Source organism: Ailuropoda melanoleuca, chromosome 10 (genome assembly GCF_002007445.2).
Source record: "Ailuropoda melanoleuca isolate Jingjing chromosome 10, ASM200744v2, whole genome shotgun sequence".
Taxonomy (NCBI): Eukaryota; Metazoa; Chordata; class Mammalia; order Carnivora; family Ursidae; genus Ailuropoda; species Ailuropoda melanoleuca.
The window spans coordinates 17137743-17156611 of record NC_048227.1 but is presented as its reverse complement, the minus strand read 5'-3'; the positions used below and the strand labels follow the sequence as shown (position 1 = coordinate 17156611).

Here is an 18869-nt window from a genome sequence, read left to right as displayed (position 1 = left end):
CAGGGTTCTGCAAACCAGCTTTCTTCTGGGTCAGCGCTCTGTGTAAACTCTGCCCATAGGGGGCGCTAGAGACAGACTTTGAGGCTGGAGAACGAGAAGGACCTTTCCTGCCCCTGCTGCTATGGTGAAGCTAAGGGGTGGCTTGAGGGGTTTTAGCTCTCCTACCACTTCATCAGATCCCCGACAAGTCCCAAATAAGCATATTCTAAATTCAACAGTACCCCTGCTCTCCATTGTTGCCTCAAAACAAACTCCTCTTCCCCTTCCTCTTTCGGTCCAATTGCCTTCCCGAAGATGTCTACTGAGAAATTCTAGAACTGATCTTACTTGGGTTCAGAAGGAGAGATCAACGAGTCCTAAAGGGGCTACTGTCCCAGACCTGAGATCCACACACAGCTCACCCAGCCCGTGAAACTTACCTTTGCAAAGTGGAGCCCACACAGGGGTACTGACTCAGAGATAGCATTCCCAGCCCCTCACTTTCTCGTTCCCCCTCCCAGCCACATGCCACTCCGGAAGAAGGATCCAGGCTTCAAGGGTACCAGGGATCCACCCAGCATATCACAGGACCACGTGGCAGCAGCTCTCTTGCTGGCTGCTGTATGCAGGGGAGGGGTTCTATTTTGTGTGACTCCCCAAGACAGACTTAGGGCTCAAGGGTGGAAGGCAAGGGGCCCTTCCCATTGCCAGCCGCTGTCTTGGGAAGGAGCGAGTTCCCCATCCCTGATCCTTTGCCGGGAGCTTGTTCCCTCCAGTATTCACATGACTCACTGCTTGTCTCCTTCCAGCTCTCTGTCACTCACGTGTCACTGTATCAGTGAGGCCATCTGTGACCGCCCTATCTAAAATTACAAACCTCCCACTCCATCCCTCTTCCTTGCTTCACTTCCTTAGCACTCATGATCATATATTTTATTAATTTATCTTGCTTATTATCTGTCTCCCACCACTGGAATATAAACTCCACATGGGCAGGGATTTTGATGTTTTATTCATTACTGAATTCTTCATGTCTACATCAGTGCCTGGAACATAATAGATGCTCAACAGATATTTGTTGAACAAATTCCTCCCAACCACCTTAGAGGTAAGTACTGTTTTTATTCCCATTTCACAGAAACTGAGGCACATGAAGATGAAATAACTAGCCTTCACAGCAGCTGTGGGTTTCCAGTTCCAGGCATGCTATGCCCAGTGCCCATTTCCTTATCTCTCCACTATATTGTGGTTACAAAATGCTTATTGAGGCATTGTCTGGAACAGAGGAAGCCTGGAAACAACCTAATTTCCCATCAGTAGGGGAGCAGTTAAATAAATTACAATACTAGGCATCCTGTAATTGCCTATAAAACCAACCTATAAACGAATTAAGCAAATCTATATGCACTTATTTGGAACAATCTCCAAGATATTGGGGAGTAAAAAATAGTAGGATGCAAAAGAGTGTATTGCATGCGCTCTTATCCATAAAAAGTAAACAAGATAATCATTTGCACATCGGTTGGATATGCAAAGAAAAGTTCAGAATGGATACTGTAGAAATGGTTGACAAGGCAAAAGGAAAGCCTGTGGGTCTCCAGTAGGAGGAAGACTTTGCATTCCATTTTGTATTGTTGGGATTTTAAATCATGAGCATGATTTACTTTTTTTCAGCATCATAGATCTTCCACATTGTTTAAAACTGAAATAAAGCTACGGGGCTTATATAAAAAGTTGGCAGTCCCCTACCTCATCTCTTTGTACTGCAGATCTTCTCCTAAAGGCAACCAACTCAACTCTTTTAGCTGTTCCTTCTGTTTGCTATTCTCTTTCTAAGTCAGGGTTTCTCAAACTTTAAGGAGCACGTGAATCACCCGGGATCTTGTTAAAATACAGGTTCTGATTCAGCAGGTCTATGGTGGGTTCCAACATCTTGCATTTCTAACAAGTTCCAGGTGATGCTGATGCTGCTGGCCCATGGATCATTCTTTAAATGGCAAGATTCTAAACAACATGCCAATACACCTATTTCTTGATTTTTCTGCTTTTGATCTTACTTCCTAACATAGAAAATGGAAATTTAGTTCTCTTACACCCTCACCCCAGCCTCTCCCACACACAAACATCCTGTCCTCATCCTCCCAATATAGTCATATACACTTTTTGGGTAAAATAATTTTTTAGTATTTATATTATCATGCCTTCGTAGATAATATTCACAGCTCAGCCACATCGTATGCTATGATTACATTTCCCTCATTGTGCAACTTTTTGTTTTCCCTGGAGTTAATAATTGCTTTATTTTTTCATTTCACCTTTATTAATGCATTCTCAAATTCTCCTGACAAAACTGAAAATCTCTTCTTGATAGATTCAAACATGTCATATACTCTAAATCTTGGAGCCTCTGTCCTCTTGGTCCAATATAGATTCCATATATTGCCTCAATTAAAATGACCAAGAAATAGACTGGTAAACAGAGTTTGTGGCAGGAAGCAGAGAGGAGTGATTAGTTCCTCAGCTATAAATTAGGACTTCATGACTGCTCATTGTATCCTAATCTCCCTTATTCCTTTTAGTAATACTCCACCCCTGACCCAGTTTTTTTGCTATGCATATTGCTGTGCTGATAGAGGCTGAATTTCCCAGTCTCCTTTCAAGCTGGTGGAATAAATACTTGCTGACCATATGAGTAGATGTGAGGAACGCCACTTCTGCATCTCTCCATCTTTCCTCCCTCTTGAGGACTAAAACGTGAATAGGGTGTTCATAAGCCAGCTTCAGCCAAGAGGATCACCTACCTCTGAACTGTTACCCGAAGAGAAATAAAATTCCACCTCGTGATAAACTTGGACCAGAGCTGGATTGACACAAAACTTTTTCCCTGTGATGTAATTCACATGCTCCTCTGGGAAGACACTGGCATTCTCGACAGAATGCTTGAACAACACCCTCATAAACTTTAATTCAAGTAAGACCTCTTCTAGGAAGTGAGTTCCCATCCACTCAGCTGTCAGCCAGTCAGTGCCGCTAATGATCCAGAATCAGACATTCTATCTTCTTGTGTCCAACAATGAATACCTAACCATTCTCTTCCCTATAAAAGGGAAAGGACTCTTTGAACCAAGTTGGTCATAAGCCTCTTTCCTCATGGCAAACTTGAAATAAAACTTTGGCATATGCTCCTAATTAACTTATCAGAAGATTTGTTGGAGCTCCTGTAATGTGGGGCCTCTTTGTTACAATGGCTTAGCTGTACCCTAATTAAGAGAGAGAGAGAAGAGCCTTTGTCTACCCACCCCCACTGGGCAGAGACTCCCCCGCAGGTGGGACTCTTTCCTCTCTGGGCCTGTCTGGGTCCCCATGTGCACTGCCCAGCGCGTGGCCTGGCCTAGAGCCTGCTCCTGGCGACTACTGAACTTGAACTTGAAATTGAAATGGGAGCTTAGTGGTGCTCATATTTGCGTCTTCACCAGACTGGGAGCTTCATTTCAGTGATCATGCAGGTCTTGAGTGAAGGACTTTGAAAAACAGCCATGCTCAGTGTGCCAAAGGGGAAGATATTTTGTCCAAGCTTTGGAGAGCCCTGGGAGAGAGGGCCAGCCTGGGAGATGGAACTTCTCCTGACCAGTTACTGTATATGCTCTGACTCACATAATTCTCCCGAGAGCCCCCAAGGTGGGTATTTGGAGTAAACCTCAGAAGATTTTGCCCATCTACCATCCATGGGGCTGAAAGGGAATAGGGAAATGAACAAAAACTGGGAGGGGCCCTGCATGGACCAAGAACAGCAATGTGTCACGAACTAAAGGGATGGAGTAACTCTCTTATTAGAGTTCTGTACACCTGAGACTTAAATGGAAAATAAGGGGATGTCAGGGAACATCCTCCAGGGCTAGGTTGGGGCCTGGGTGAGGCCTGGCAGTCACCGTTCTCCACATCCTGGTCCCTGGGTTCCAGAGGGCCATGGCACTAGGCTAGGAACCCAGCAGACGGCCCCTGCCCATGGCCTGATTATTTCCAACTAGCCAGGCCTGGGCCCTGGGTCCCGTGGGAAAGGCCTGTGTTCCTTTTCTGGAGGTTCATTGTGTTCTGGAAACATTAAGAAATGCCAAAAGCAGCCTTATGAAGACCGAAGGGTATCTTAAATGTTTACACTTGCCTAATAAACACTTTTAACACACACCCAAGTACAGTGTAATATAGTTGTTCCGTTCACAAGATAATTACAGGATTCATCAAGGACATTGACTCAGGGCACCCCATGGGATTCTGTGGGGAGGATGTGGTCTGAGATGGGACACCAGGACATGCTCTTACTGTCCCATGAATGTTCCCAGTCCTCAGTCCCATCAGGGAAATTGTCATGTCTGAATATATGACTGCACATAGAAATCCTATCAGGAGCTTACATTGAAGTCTCTTCGGGAATGTGAGGCCTGGATCAGATTTCCCCCAGGCCCTGGGCAGGTCTGTGAGCCTGGCCTGAGCCCAGGGGTTTGACTGGGGCTGACCTTGAGTTCTAAGCAGGGAAAGTCTCCGGCAGGCTGCAAACACAGGAACCAAGGACTGCAGGCCTAACTCCAGCACCCACAAGCTGGTGGGGCTGCCTCTGCTGGCATGTTTCGGCCCATGGGTCTGGCATAGGGACCATCCCTCTTGGAGCAGGGAGTGAATGGCTGAGATTTAAGGACTCAGACCCTCCAAGATGCTTGGGGCAGAGTTAGAGCTGCCTGGTGTCCCCAGTCTTTCCTCCCCAGCTGGAATCAGAAGAGGGTAGGGGTAGGAGAAAGGTGGGGTCTCAGACCCCTATGAACTTGGTCTGAGCCTTCAACCCCACCCCCAAGCCCAAGAGCCAGGCCCAGTCACCCAAACAAGAGACAGACAGAGCTTCACAGCCACTGAGAATTAAAAACTATTGATTTTCCCCATTAGCTAGAGAACGCCATCAGAGTGCATTAAAACCAGGCAAAGCACCAGCATCATGAATAATTAACATCCACAAATGACAACCCATGGGGCCCAGGGGAGGGGGGAAGGGGCGCCCTGAGGCTTGGGACACCCTGACCCTTTCTGACTCCCACCCCAGGGAGCCATAGCCTGGCCTGGCCTGGCCTTCCCTCCTCCTCCTCCTCCCTGAATCTCCACGCTCCCTCCTGTCCCCTCTCGTTTCCTCTCCTCTCCTCAAGGAAACACCAAGTCTCCAAGGCAAGCAGCCCGGGCAGACAAGGAGCAGGAAAGACAGAGCACTGAGACAAGAGTCCAGGTGCTCGGCTCTGCTGTGAGTCATTCTGCGACCCCAAGGGAGTCTGCCCCATTCTGAGCTCATTCCCTCATCTGTGGAGTGTTGGGGTTGGCTTAGCGGGCTTCTAGCTAAGTCTATAGGTTTGTGGTTCCTGAGAGGGACAGAGACTGACCCAAAGCATACAGCAGGACTGTAACAGAGCCCACAATAGAACCTGGGGCCCCAGGCCAACCCCCCTTCCAGCCCAGCCGAAGGGGCACCTTTGCACAAATCAGAAATCAGTCACCCTCTTTGGACAGACCAATTCAAAAAAGGCACCCCTCTAAGTGGACTGATGTTAAGAAGGCACTCTTCAGGCTGACCAATGAGCAAAAGGTGACCCCCCCCGACACACACACACACCCCCACGCTGTCACAGCACTAAAGACGCAAAGCTTGGCAGAGCAGTGGTAGGGCTGGATATCGGCCCCCCACTCACCATCTGCCAGGCTGCCCCGTGTGGGGCTGTGTCCCCAGCCCCCACCTTCTCTTAGCCAAGGAGGTGCAGATCTGTCCTTCCAGCCAGTGGAATTCAGTTCAACAAATATAGATGTTTCCTTCCAAGCTTCTCCTCCCTCGTCCGCCTCCTCAGCCCCTCAGCTGACCCAGGTTCCTGTCCCATCCTCCTCCCATCCATCCTTCGGCCTCAGAGCCCCGGGAAAGGCGCCTCGCGATGACTACCTGCTACAGCCCTGACCACGTCACCTCCGTCTGCCTGTCCTGCACCTCACCATCCGTCCTGCATCTACTCGCTTTCTCTGCTCAGGAGCCCCTGGAAAATCTCTGCGCTCTCCTTAAGACCCAGCTTAAAGACCTGCTCCTCCAGTCCTCCCTGTCTTCCTCAGACAAGCCGGCTAGTTCTTGACTCTGGGCCCTTGCATCTACTGATCCATCTTCCTGGGCAGTCTCCCTCCAGATCATTCGGCCGCCTCCTCCTGCTGGTGGCAGCTCCAAGGTCACCTCCCCTGGAGGTCTTCCCTGAGCACCTTATCAAACCACCTCCCCATCTTCAGCCTCTCTCACATCTCCCTGCTCTATCTTTCCATAGCCCTTTTCACACTCAGAAGTCATGTTTCCTCCGTTGATTGGTGTTTCCAGGGCCACTGTAAAGGCTGTGTATGCTCTAAGTTGCAAGGCAGATGAGTGGGGCTGAAACCCAGCCTGTAATGGATACCACGCCGCTGTACAAGGGCTGCAGCTACCTACACTGGCCCCGTGTAGATGAGCTGGGGCCCCACTGGCCTCCCGCCGTGACATGCAAGCCCCCACCAAGGCAGGAAGAGTGTCTGCCCTCTCCGTTGCTGGGTGCCCAGCTCCCAGCACAGTGCCTGGCACATAGATGCTTCCAACATCTCTCAAGCGAGCAAATTCTATACGGATTCCCTTACTTCCACCCTATTCCCCCCATTCCTCAATGGGATGTATGACTGCATGTAATCCATCTCTGGGTCCTGGGTGGGGGGGGGATCCTAAAGGAAGCCAGTGAGGGAACTGGACCCAAAGTCAGCAACGCTGCCTGTTCAGGGAATCCGGTGGGAGGATCCAGGGGATGGAGGGGTGGACGTGTGAGTGGAGGAGTCCTGGAGATGCTCCCTGGAGCTCAGAGCCCTGTCCATCGCAGGGGTGCCGTTCTGAGCCCCTCAGTCCTGCCTGGCTCCGTGGAGGTGCCGCTGGAGGGTTGAGTTGGCCCAGGCACTGCGACCACGATCCCAACGCCCAGTGCTGCACAGAGACTCCTGGGCAGAAGGGGGCATCTCAGGGTGCGTCAGAGGCAGGCAGGCTCAGGTGGGGGCGGACCTAAGGCGCCCGCCCTTCCCTCTGCTCCCTGTGGCCGCTGCCTGGCCCGCCAGCCTTGCCAGCTCTGGCAGGGAAGGAGTTAACCTCCAGGCTTCTCAGCGTGAATGTAGAGCTATTAATACCCACAGCCAAGCGGTCTGCCAGAGCAGCCACTGGAGTCGGAGGGAGCAGGCAGCCGAGGGAGCGAGCTCCAGCCAGAGCCAGAGCAAGGACTCCAAGGGCCCGAACTTTTCTTGGGGGACGGCATGGGCGCGGTGCCAGCTTCACCTGCCCTCCACCCACCTCTGAGCTTCGGGTCCTGATCCTCTCTTCTGGAGGCCACCCATGCCACCCACCCCGGGCGGGCAGAACAAACTTTCTTAGGGAAACCGCCCCTGCCGCCCGCTGTGCTGGCTGGACAGGGAGGAACAGACGTCTGGACAGACAGATGGACAGACGGACAGGGCATCTGCGAGCCTGCCCTCCCGGTCCCGACTCCGACGGGCAGCAGCAGAGTGGGCAGCCAGGGGGCCTAGGTCTCCACAAGGGGCAGCGAGGGGCCCTGCTGGACCTCTGTCTACCAGCCAGCGACCTCTGAGTCCCTGCGGCTCCCCAGAAGCCGCTCCCCGAGGCCCAGCGCTGTGGGTCAGGACAGGAGCCCCCATCAGACAGAGCCCCGGGCTCTTCTACCGCCGAGGCCACGGGGAACCTGAGTGAGAAGGCACAGGTGGCAGGTGGGCAGGCGCGGGGCCCCGAGGCCAACCGGCTGCTGACCCTGGAGCGCTCTGGCTCGGGCACCCCTGCCCAGGCTGGGGACGATGCTGCCGAGGCCCCCACCAGCCACCCCTGCCCCGTCCTCGAGCTGCCTCCAGCCTGGCCTCTGGGCTGTGGAGCAGAAGATGTGCCAGCCTTCTGCTTCGTGTGCTTCCACAGGGAGGAGGACGAGGAGATGCTGGAAGAGGTCCCACTGCAGAGGTCAGTGCCCGGGGGGGTGGGCAGGGTGAGGGCACAGGGCTCAGACCTGGGGACCTTCTCCGTCTGTCCACCACTTACCACTCACTGACGCCTACCTGAGTCAGACTCTCGGACACCTGGCCGGCACCACAGCCTCCTCCCTGGCTCCCCCATTCTGGTCCCACAGTGCCTTTCCTGTCCTCTCCCGTTGTGCTCATGCCCACCCCGTGCAGAGCCCTCCATGGCCCTCCACTCCCACGGGATGAAGTCGGCCCTCGGCTGGGTGTTCAAGGCCTGTGTGATTGGGCTGACCCCACCCACCTCCTTGTGCTCTTCTCCCCTATATTCACCCCCAGTGAAACTGCCTTGACTTCCCTTTCCCTGGTTCCTGTCCATCCAGGCTCAGCGACAATATCTCCTCCTCCAGGAAGCCCTCCAGGAAGGCCCTGCCCCACCCTGAGCTGAGAGCCACCTTTCCTCCCCACACTGCACTGACACCTAATAATCTTCAGTCTTTGTTGAATTACTTGGTGGAAAACGTCTGCATGTATATATGCTTGTGTGTGTGTGTGTGTGTGTGTGTGTGTGTGTAAAAGAGAGAAAGCAGCGACGGGGTGGGAATGAAGGTTTGTGTGGCTGTGTGATTGAGCATTGGAGGGGGGTGACTGTGAATGTGCATACATGTTCGTGGGAGTGGCTGTAAATTCCACATACCTATGTAGGTGAGGGTTTATGCATTATGCCCCGGTGAGGGTTCATGCCCGAGGGGCCATTGTCCCTTTTGCCAGCTCTCCCCACCCCCACCTGCAGGGAAGCCCAAGCTCCAGCCAAGTGCATTACCCAAGCTGTGACCACAGGCTCCGGGAATGGATGGAAAGTCTGCAGGGGACACAGGGGTCACCTCTGCTCTAGCCCAGCCCTCCCACACCTCCATCACTGCCTGAGTCAGCACTACCCTGGGTGGGGGAAAGGGCAGGCTGAAGGCTGACCTGGGTGCTCCTTCCAGACCCCTTTCAGGAGGGTGGGGGGCTGTGGGCTCCTACAGCCAGGACCAGGTTCCTCCCTGAATTTCTCTGTTGGACCCCCAGGCTGTAAATTTCCCTCTGTGGGCCTCTGTCTCCTCTTCTGTGGAATGGGGAGATACCCCTGCCGTGGTTGTCAGTTCATCACTCAGGAGTGACTGAGCCCCCCCAGAGCTCCAGGGCCCTCGCCCTCACAGGGTCACAGCCTGCCAGGAGAGACGGACAAGCAGACAGATCAGTTTGGCAGAATGAGGGGTACACTGACGAGCATGGGTGCACTGTGCTCAGGGAGTCGGACAGCAAGACGGACCACTTGTGCCTGCAGGGGCCCTAGGAGAGCTGCCACGTCTGTCTTACTGTCCGGGTCCCCCACCCCAGGTGGTGAGCAACGTTGAGGAAGGAGCATCACAGGGAGTGGGAACGGCAGGTGCAAAGGCGTGGTGGTGTGAGAAAGAAATTGTAGGAGGATGGGGGGAGATGAGGCTGGTGGGGTCCAGGGGGGCCAGGTCCCAGGGGCCTTGACTGCCGAGCCAAGGACTTAATCCATCAGTGGTGGAGTGAACAAAGCAGGAGACTCAGTGCAACTCTCCGGAAGTCCCAAAGCAATGGGCTCCTGAGAGAAGCATTATTTTCGTAGTTAGGGCTCAGAATGCTTGTTGCCTGAGTGAAATGGCATGGGGATATAGAATACCAGAATCATCTGAGTGAATCGTCAAAAAATACACACTCTGGGGGCACCTGGGTGGCTCCGTAGGTTAAGCGTCTGCCTTCCGCTCAGGTCGTGATCCCTGGGGTCCTGGGATGAGGCCAGAGTCGGGCTCCCTGCTCAGCGGGCCGCCTGCTTCTCCCTCTGCCTCTCCTCCTCCTCTCCTCCCCTCCTCCCCTCCTCCCCCTGCCATGGGGGATGCCCCTCTGTCTCCTGCCCTGGGGATATAGTGGCCTGAAGGGCTTCTTTCCAGCTGGTGGGCACTGGCCCTTTAAGGCCCAGAGAGGGGACACCCCCAGGCTGGGCAGACAGTGACCACAGGTGCCAGGTGGTGAAGCTAAAAATACTGAGTGATGTGGACATTCAGGCTGCAGGCTGGGGCGGGTGGGAGGGAAGGCTCTGGAATCTTTCTTTCCTACTGTAGGAGGGGCAGTGGGCAGTGACGTTTGGTAGAGTCCCCTTAGGGGCTTAGGGAAGGTGCCCCCCACCCATGAGAGGTGCCCCTCTCAGCCCTTCTCCAGCCCCTGGAAGGCGCTGGGATTCACTCCCAGTAGCCGCTGCCATACTTAGTAGCCCTGAGTCCTGCTGATTCTGTGGCCTCCTGCTTCTCTGCAACCCTCTTTGGGCCTCTGTAAAATTAAAGAGGTGGATTTTCTCAGGCACTTAGAGACAGAGAGGCAACGAGGGGTGCAGGCGACCAGGTCCCCCATTTGTAAATTCAACACGCTTTCCCTGAGATCTCCGGGGTGCCAAGGCCACGAGGATGCCCGCGACACCGGCGCTCTTCCCTGGGCGAGCTCACAGCCTAGTGAGGACAAGACGGCACACACACGGAGGACCGATTGCACGCAGGCAACGTGCTGTGACAGAGGCGTGAGCACCGAAAGCCCCGGGCTTCTGTTGGGAGATGATGCGAGAAACCGCCCTGCCGAGAATACATCTGCATTAGATGAAGGCTTGTCAGCAAACGTGTCCCCCACAGCGCTGCTTCCCAGCCACCTACCTCTGGCACTTTGATGTCTTAATTAAGGCGAGGCCAGCTGTCGGAACCAATAAGCCTGGAAATCACCGTGGCTTGACACAGAGCCTATGTCCTGCCTCTGCCAAGTTCTAGAGGGGTAGGGGTGTCGGGGAGACTGTTCCCCGCTCGCCTTTCGGGGACCCAGGCTCCTCCCACCTCGTGACATGGTTGTCACCCAGGGCGTCAAGATCCACTACTGGGTTCTCTGCAACCACTGGCAGACAGAGAAGAAAGAACACAGGAATTACATGTGAGGTTTTATGAGCCGAAGCTGGAAGTGGCCTACTTTACCTCGGCCCACACTTATTGGCCAGAAGGGCTAAAAAAAAAAAAAAACAAAACCAAAACCCTGGGAAATGTAGTCCAGCTGTGACAACCTTGTAGGGCTTTAAAAATGAAATATTTGAAATACGTGAAAGCACCCGGCACCTAATAGGTGCCCAGTGTGTCTGTCTGTTCATTCATTCATTCATTCCACAAAGTTCACTAGAGACTGGAAGGAGAAAATACTGTCTGTGTGTGCGTGGGGCTTACAGTCAATGAGGGAGCCAAACAAAACCTAAGTAAACAGGGGCGCCTGGGTAGCGCAGTCGTTAAGCGTCTGCCTTCGGCTCAGGGCGTGATCCCGGCGTTCCAGGATCGAGTTCCCACATCGGGCTCCTCCACTGGGAGCCTGCTTCTTCCTCTCCCACTCCCCCTGCTTGTGTTCCCTCTCTCGCTGGCTGTCTCTATCTCTGTTGAATGAATAAATAAATAAAATCTTTAAAAAAAAAAAGAATGAGAAGGAGCTGGGCAGAGTGGGGGTAGGAGCATCCCAGGCCTGAAGCACAGACGTGCAAAGGCCCAGGGGCAGATGAGAGTTTGAGGAGTGTGGGGAAATATCAGGCCAGCATGGCTCGTGCAGAGCACATGGTGGGGAGAGTAGCATGAGGTGAGGAATAGGCTAAATTCCTATTTCCAGTGTGGACATAGGACGAGTGGAGGTCAAGTGTGAAGTGGAGGGGCCTTGGCGGTGGCCTGGACCAAGGTGGGCCTTGGAGACAGGGAAGCAGGTGCCTCCTAGGTAGATTTAGGAGACAGAATCTGATGATGGGCTAAAGGAAGAAGGGAATGGAGAATGAATCTGAGGTTTCTGTGTGGGAGAGGCACATGGATGACGGGAAGGCTCAGGGGAGGGAAGGCACGGTGAGAAACTCAAGAATTCTGCCACGGATGTTTCCAGCTGGAAAAAGCACATGAACTGTCCAAGCGACGGTGTCAAGTGACTTGGTTCTGAAAGTCTGTCAGAGACATCAGCAGAAAGGTGGGCATCGGAAGCCGTGTGTGTGCCGTTCCAGCAACCAAGAGAAGAGCGTCTCCAGGAGAAGGGAGAGCAGACAACTGGCCTCAAAGATTCCAAACAATCAAGGGAAGAGAGAACAGATTTAGCAACCTAGAGGTCAAAAGTGACTTTGAGAAGAGACGTTTCATAAAGGGGTGGAGACAAAAGCAGGTGTGAGCAGAGCTGGCTGGTTAGGATGGTGGACTGAACACACACATTTAACTTCTCTAAAACCCGCTGGAAGGAAGCGAGTGGATGCTCTAAGGTATGCATTTGAGGCTGTGTTTGCTGCCGTGACAGATGCCTGCAAACTTGGTTGCTTAAGACCAGACCAATGTACTATCTTACAGACTGTATGTCAGAAGTCCAACACAGGTCTCACCGGGCTAAAATCAAGGTGTCGACAAGGCTGCCCTAGGAAGCTCTTTCTGGAAGAACTTTCTGGAAGTTCTAGGAGAGAATGCATTTCCCAGTCTTTTCCGAGGCACCCTTTTCCGGAGGGCACCTGCACTCCTTGGCTTGTGGCTCCCTCTCCCCGCCGCCCCAGCAGGTAGCATGGTAGAGGCTCTCTGATCGCAGCTGGGAAAAAAAAGGCTTTCTGCTTTTTATGCTTCAGGTGGTTAGATTGGGCTCGCCTGAATAATCCAGGACCTTCTCCCCACGTCAAGGTCCTTACCCTTAATCACACTGGCAACTGCCAGGTAAGATAACATACTCACAGGTTCTGGGGATTAGGACACAGACACTGCGGGTGGGGGACATTATTCTGCCCACAACAGTATGAATCAGCAGGAATTGATACATTGCACAGGAGACAACAACAACAAAATTTTGAATCTGGAAGGCAGATGAGTGTATGGTAAGTGATTTCCCAGCCCGATGACGGTGCACCTGAAGCCAGCCCCAAACCGGGAGTGAGAAAAGCAAGGAGCTCCACGATTAACCACACAAAACCCCCAGAGTCTCCAGCATTAGGGGGCTAAGTCCTCCCTGGAAACGGGAGTAGAGCTGGGGCCCAAAAACAGGAGGATTGGTGTAAGAAGGCCTTAATCCTCGGATTTCCTTCTCCAGCGCTTGGCACAGCTGGGCCCCTCCCCGTCCCGGACAAAGGCTGAAGGTTTATTCTCCAGAGAGGATAAAACACAGGGTCTCCAACAGCACAATGAGGGGGCCCCTCTACAGGCAACTAGAAGGATTAGTTGAAGTCCACAGCCTGAATGTGGGAAGCCCTGCCACCTACTCACCATCATCTGAGACCTTCTTCCCCCTCTGGACTCCCACCACAGTGAGGTCAGGACTCACCTTTCCAGGCAGGACACCCCAGACTTCACGCCCTTCAGTCCCCGGATAGATTAATGATGAGTATTTTGTTAGCGCTGTCCTTTGGTTTGCTGTTTGTTCTCTATTGTCTTCTCCCTACAAATTTTTGTTTTCTCCACACTGCCTTTTTCATGTCTGTGTTAGTTCTGTCCTTTATCTTAGAGTTATATGGGCCAAGAAAAGAATACCTATGTAGGTTGTCATTGGGGATTTCCCAGTGAAACAGCCCAGCCAGAATTCTCTAGATTGAACCCCCAAGCCAGCCAGCCCCCACCCCAACACAGGGCTACTCATCAGCTTGCTTTCATAAATTGTATTTTTATAGTCTTTAATCAAGGCATAGTTAGAGTGGAATGCAAAGGTTGTAAGTGGCCGGTTTAATGGGTTTTAACAAATGTATACACCTGTGTAACCCACACCTCAGTCGCGACCTAGAACGTGGTCATGGCAGGGAACACATTTGCACGTCTCTTCATGCCCTGATCCATACCCGCCCCAACACACACGCACAGGCAGCCACACTTTTATCAGCTTTTCAAATCTTTTAAGCCTGAGCCAGGGACTGCCAACATCGGAGAAAAACCCGTAATATAAGGAGCAGAACAAAAACAAACAGAAAAACAGAATCTGGAGGAAACAGAATACCAAGGGAAAGAAACCCTAAAAACAGAACGATGATGACTATATTCTGAAATTTAGGAAAATACATCGCAACTATGAAACAAACTCTAGATGCTATTTGGAAAGACAAAACACTCTGAAAGTGAACAAAACAAAAAAAGTTCTTAGAAATTAAGAATATCATCCAGAGGGGCGCCTGGGTGGCACAGCAGTTAAGCGTCTGCCTTCGGCTCAGGGCGTGATCCCGGCGTTATGGGATCGAGCCCCACATCAAGCTCCTCCACTATGAGCCTGCTTCTTCCTCTCCCACTCCCCCTGTGTTCCCTCTCTCGCTGGCTGTCTCTATCTCTGTCCAATAAATAAATAAAATCTTTTAAAAAAAAAATATCGTCCAGAAATGAAAAATGTATTTAAAAGAGTTAGAACAAGGGGGCACCTGGGTGGCTCAGTCGGTTAAGCAGCTGCCTTCTGCTCGGGTCATGATCCCAGGGTCCTGGGATCGAGTCCCGTGTCTGCTCAGCGGGGAGCCTGCTTCTCCCTCTCCCTCTGCTCCTCCGCCTGCTTGCGCTCTCTCTCCGTCAAATAAATAAAATCTTAAAAAAAAAAAAAAAGTTAGAACAGAGGTCAGCAAACTACGGCCTGCAAGCCAAATCCAGCCTATCACCCATTTTTTTTTTAAATATTTTATTTATTTATTTGACAGAGAGAGACCAGTGAGAGAGGGAACACAAGCAGGGGGAGTGGGANAGGGGGAGTGGGAGAGGAAGAAGCAGGCTCCCAGCATAGGAGCCTGATGTGGGGCTCGATCCCAGAACGCCAGGATCACGCCCTGAGCCAAAGGCAGACGCTTAACGACTGAGCCACCCAGGCGCCCCTATCACCCATTTTTTTTTTAAATAAAATTTTATTGGAACACAGCCACACTTTTTTTTTTTTAACTATGTCCTATGTACTATGGCTGCTTTCACATTAGCAGAGACCGTTTGGCCCATAAGCCTCAAATATTTCCCACTGGGCCCTGAGTAAAAAAATTTGCTGACTGATGGATGAGAAGATAAAGAAATTTTTCAAAAAATAGGGGCGCCTGGGTGGCACAGTCGTTAGGCGTCTGCCTTTGGCTCAGGGCATGATCGCAGCATTCTGGGATCGAGCCCCACATCAGGCTCCTCCGCTAGAAGCCTGCTTCTTCCTCTCCCACTCTGCCTGCTTGTGTTCCCTCTCTTGCTGTATCTCTCTGTGTCAAATAAATAAATTAAATCTTTAAAAAAAAAAAAAAAGAAAGAAATTTTTCAAAAAATAGAGCAAAGGGACACCTGGGTGGCTCAGTAGGTTAAGTGGCTTCCTCCCACTCGGGTCATGATCCCAGGGTCCTGGGAGGTCCCCAGAGCAGGGAGCCTGCTTCTCTCTCTCCCTCTGCTCCTCCCCCTGCTTGTGCTCTCTCTCTCCGTCAAATAAATAAAATCTTCAAAAAAAAATTAGAACAGGGATCAGCAAACTACAGCCTGTAGGCCAAATCCAGCCTATCGCCCTTCTTTTTTTAATAAAATTTTATTGGAACACAGCCACAACTTTTTTTTTCTTTTTTAAAACTATGTCCTATGTACTATGGCTGCTTTCACATTAGCAGAGACCCTTTGGCCCATAAGCCTCAAATATTTCCCACTGGGCCCTGAGTAAAAAAGTTTGCTGACTGCTGGATGAGAAGATAAAGAGATTTTTCAAAAAATAAAGCAAAGGGACACCTGGGTAGCTCAGCCGGTTAAGTGTCTGCCTTCAGCTCAGGTCATGGTCCCAGAGTCCTGGAATCGAGTCCCACCTAGGGCTCCTTGCTGGGCAGGGAGTCTGCTTCTTCCTCTGCCTGCCGCTCCCCCTGCTTGTGCACTTTCTCTCTCTCTCTCTGCTGAGTGACAAGTTCTTCGAGAAGGGAGAACCCAGCGGGGCACCTCCAGGGCTGCCACTGTGTGGAAAGTAGGAAAGAAAGAGTAAGAAAATGAGAGGACCAGTGCAGGAATCTCACACCTGAACAGAAGAGTTCCAGAAAGAGAAGAGAAGAAATAATCAATGAAATATTTCGAATGTTTCTCAGAATGGAAAGACCTGAGTTTCCAGATCAAATGCCCACTGCGTATCCAACCAAAGGATACAAGTAGACCCACACCAACGCCAGTCCCAAGTAAATTGTAGAACACAAGGACAGGAAGAACATTCTACAAGATTCTACAAAGGATCAAGAATTGAAGTATCATCAGACTTCTCAACAGCAATCCTGAAAACCAGAAGACAATGGAGCTGTTTTCAAAAGTATGAAAGAAAATGATTGTCAATCTAGATTTCTATACCCAGCCAAACCATTCACAAAGTGAGAGGAGGAAAAAGATTGTTTCAGATTTACAAGAGCTCAAAAATTTTACCTCCCATGAGGCCTTCTGTTTTTAATTTTGTATTTAAATTCAATTTAATTAATATATACTGTCTTATTAGTTTCAGAGGTAGAATTCAGTGATTCATCAGTTGCATATAACACCCAGTGCTCATTACATCAAGTGGCCTCCTTAATGCCCGTCACTCAGCTACCCCATCCCCCCGCCAACCTCGCCTCCAGCAACTCTGTTTCCTAGAGTTAAGAGTCTCTTATGATTTGCTTCGCTCTCTGTGTTCATCTTATTTTATTTCTCTTTCGTTTCTTAAATTCCACATATGAGTGAAGTCATACGGTATTGTCTTTCTCTGACTTATTTCACTTAGCATAATACCCTCCGGTTCCATCCACATCATTGCAAATGGCAAGGTTACATTCTTTTTGATGGCTGAGTAATATTCCATTATATATATAATTATATATTTTATATATTATACATATAATTAATGATGGAATATATGGAATATATATGTATATATAGTCTTCTTTATCCATTCATCTGTTGATGGACATCTGGGCTCTTTCCATATTTTGGCTATTGTGGTCCCACATACTTTTCTTAAGAAAGCTCATGAAGGATGTGTTTCACAAAACAAGGAAATAAGCCCACAAGAGAAGGACCTGGGATCCAGGAAATAAGGGAGCCAACAGAGGGGCGCCTGGGTGGTGCAGTCGTTAAGCGTCTGCCTTCAGCTCAGGGCGTGATCCCGGCGTTCCGGGATCGAGTCCCACATCGGGCTCCTCTGCTGGGAGCCTGCTTCTTCCTCTCCCACTCCTCCTACTTGTGTTCCCTCTTTCGCTGGCTGTCTATCTCTGTCAAATAAATAAATAAAATCTTTTAAAAAAGGGGGGGCGCCTGGGTGGCACAGCGGTTAAGCGTCTGCCTTCGGCTCAGGGCGTGATCCCAGCGTTCTGGGATCGAGCCCCACGTCAGGCTCCTCTGCTGTGAGCCTGCTTCTTCCTCTCCCACTCCCCCTGATTGTGTTCCCTCTCTCGCTGGCTGTCTCTATCTCTGTCGAATGAATAAATAAAATCTTAAAAAAAAAAAAAAGGGGAGCCAACACAAAAGAGAGATATAAAGGGAATCTCCCAGACGATGGTGAAGGGAGATCCCTGGAGCAGTGTCTCTGGGCAGGAAGCCTGATGGGCAGTCATTTCACATTGAAATAAGTCAGAAGGGGGGCACCCGGCTGGCTCAGTCGGTAGAGCATGTGACTCTTGATCTTAGGGTCATGAGTTCGAGCCCCACGTTGGGTGTGGAGCCTACTTTAAAAAAATGTGAAATAAGTCAGAAGATTCTAGAAAAGATTTCTTTAAAGAGAGGAAAGTGATAGAATACCTAAGTATTTTAACTTTTGAGAGATTTGCACAAGTAGGAGAGAATGTGAATCACATGAGATATAAACACACACAAAAAAAACTTTTGTTCAGAAAAGGGAAAGAAACTTAAAATTTAAAACTTCTGCTCTATGAAAGACACTGTTTAGAGGATGCGAGGACAAGCCATAGAACGAGAGAAAAATATTTGCAAAAGACAATTGATGTGGGGGCGCCTGGGTGGCACAGCGGTTAAGCGTCTGCCTTCGGCTCAGGGCGTGATCCCGGCATTATGGGATCGAGCCAAGACAATTGATGTGGGGGCGCCTGGGTGGCACATCCTCTCCCACTCCCCCTGCTTGTGTTCCCTCTCTCTCTGGCTGTCTCTATCTCCGTCAAATAAATAAATAAAATCTTAAAAAAAAAAAAAGACGATGTGATAAAGAACTCTTTGTCCAATAAAGGACTGTTATCCAAAGTATACAAGGAATTCGAAAGAAAGAAGAAGAAAGAAAGAAAGAGAGAGAGAGAGAGAGAGAAAATGAACAGCTCAATTTTAAAATGGGCAAAAGATTTGAACAGACACCTCACCAAAGAGGATATATAGACGGTAAATAAACATAAGAGATGCTCAACATCGTATTCATTAGGGAATAACAAATTAAGAACATGAAATACCACTGTGCACTTATTAGAATGCCTAAAATTCAAAACACTGACAACACCAAATGCTTGTGAAGATGTGGAGCGACGGGAGCTCCCGTTCATTGCCAACAGGAATGCAAAATAGTACAGCCACTTTAAAAGCCAGACTGACAGATTCTTATAAAGCTAAACATAGTCTTTTTTTTTTTAAGATTTTATTTATTTAGTTGACAGAGATAGAGATAGCCAGCGAGAGAGGGAACACAAGCAGGGGGAGTGGGAGAGGAAGAAGCAGGCTCACAGTGGAGGAGCCTGACGTGGGGCTCGACCCCATAACGCCGGGATCACGCCCTGAGCCGAAGGCAGACGCCTAACAGCTGCACCACCCAGGCGCCCCTAAACATAGTCTTACTATAGGATCCAGTGATAGCCTTCCTTGGTGTTTACCCAGATGAGTTGAAAACTTATGTCCACACAAAAACTT

General features: G+C 50.5%; 1 protein-coding gene across 1 annotated transcript in view; it reads left to right on the top strand.

The window, feature by feature from the left end:
- Nucleotides 1–7592: 7592 nt before the first annotated feature.
- The window catches only part of SBK1 (SH3 domain binding kinase 1), a 48099-nt gene continuing 36822 nt past the window's right edge, over nt 7593–18869 (top strand). The window contains exon 1 of the mRNA XM_034669558.1: nt 7593–8014. Coding sequence (XP_034525449.1) covers nt 7989–8014 — 26 coding nt within the window. The 5' untranslated portion in view covers nt 7593–7988. The remainder of the gene's footprint in view (nt 8015–18869) is intronic.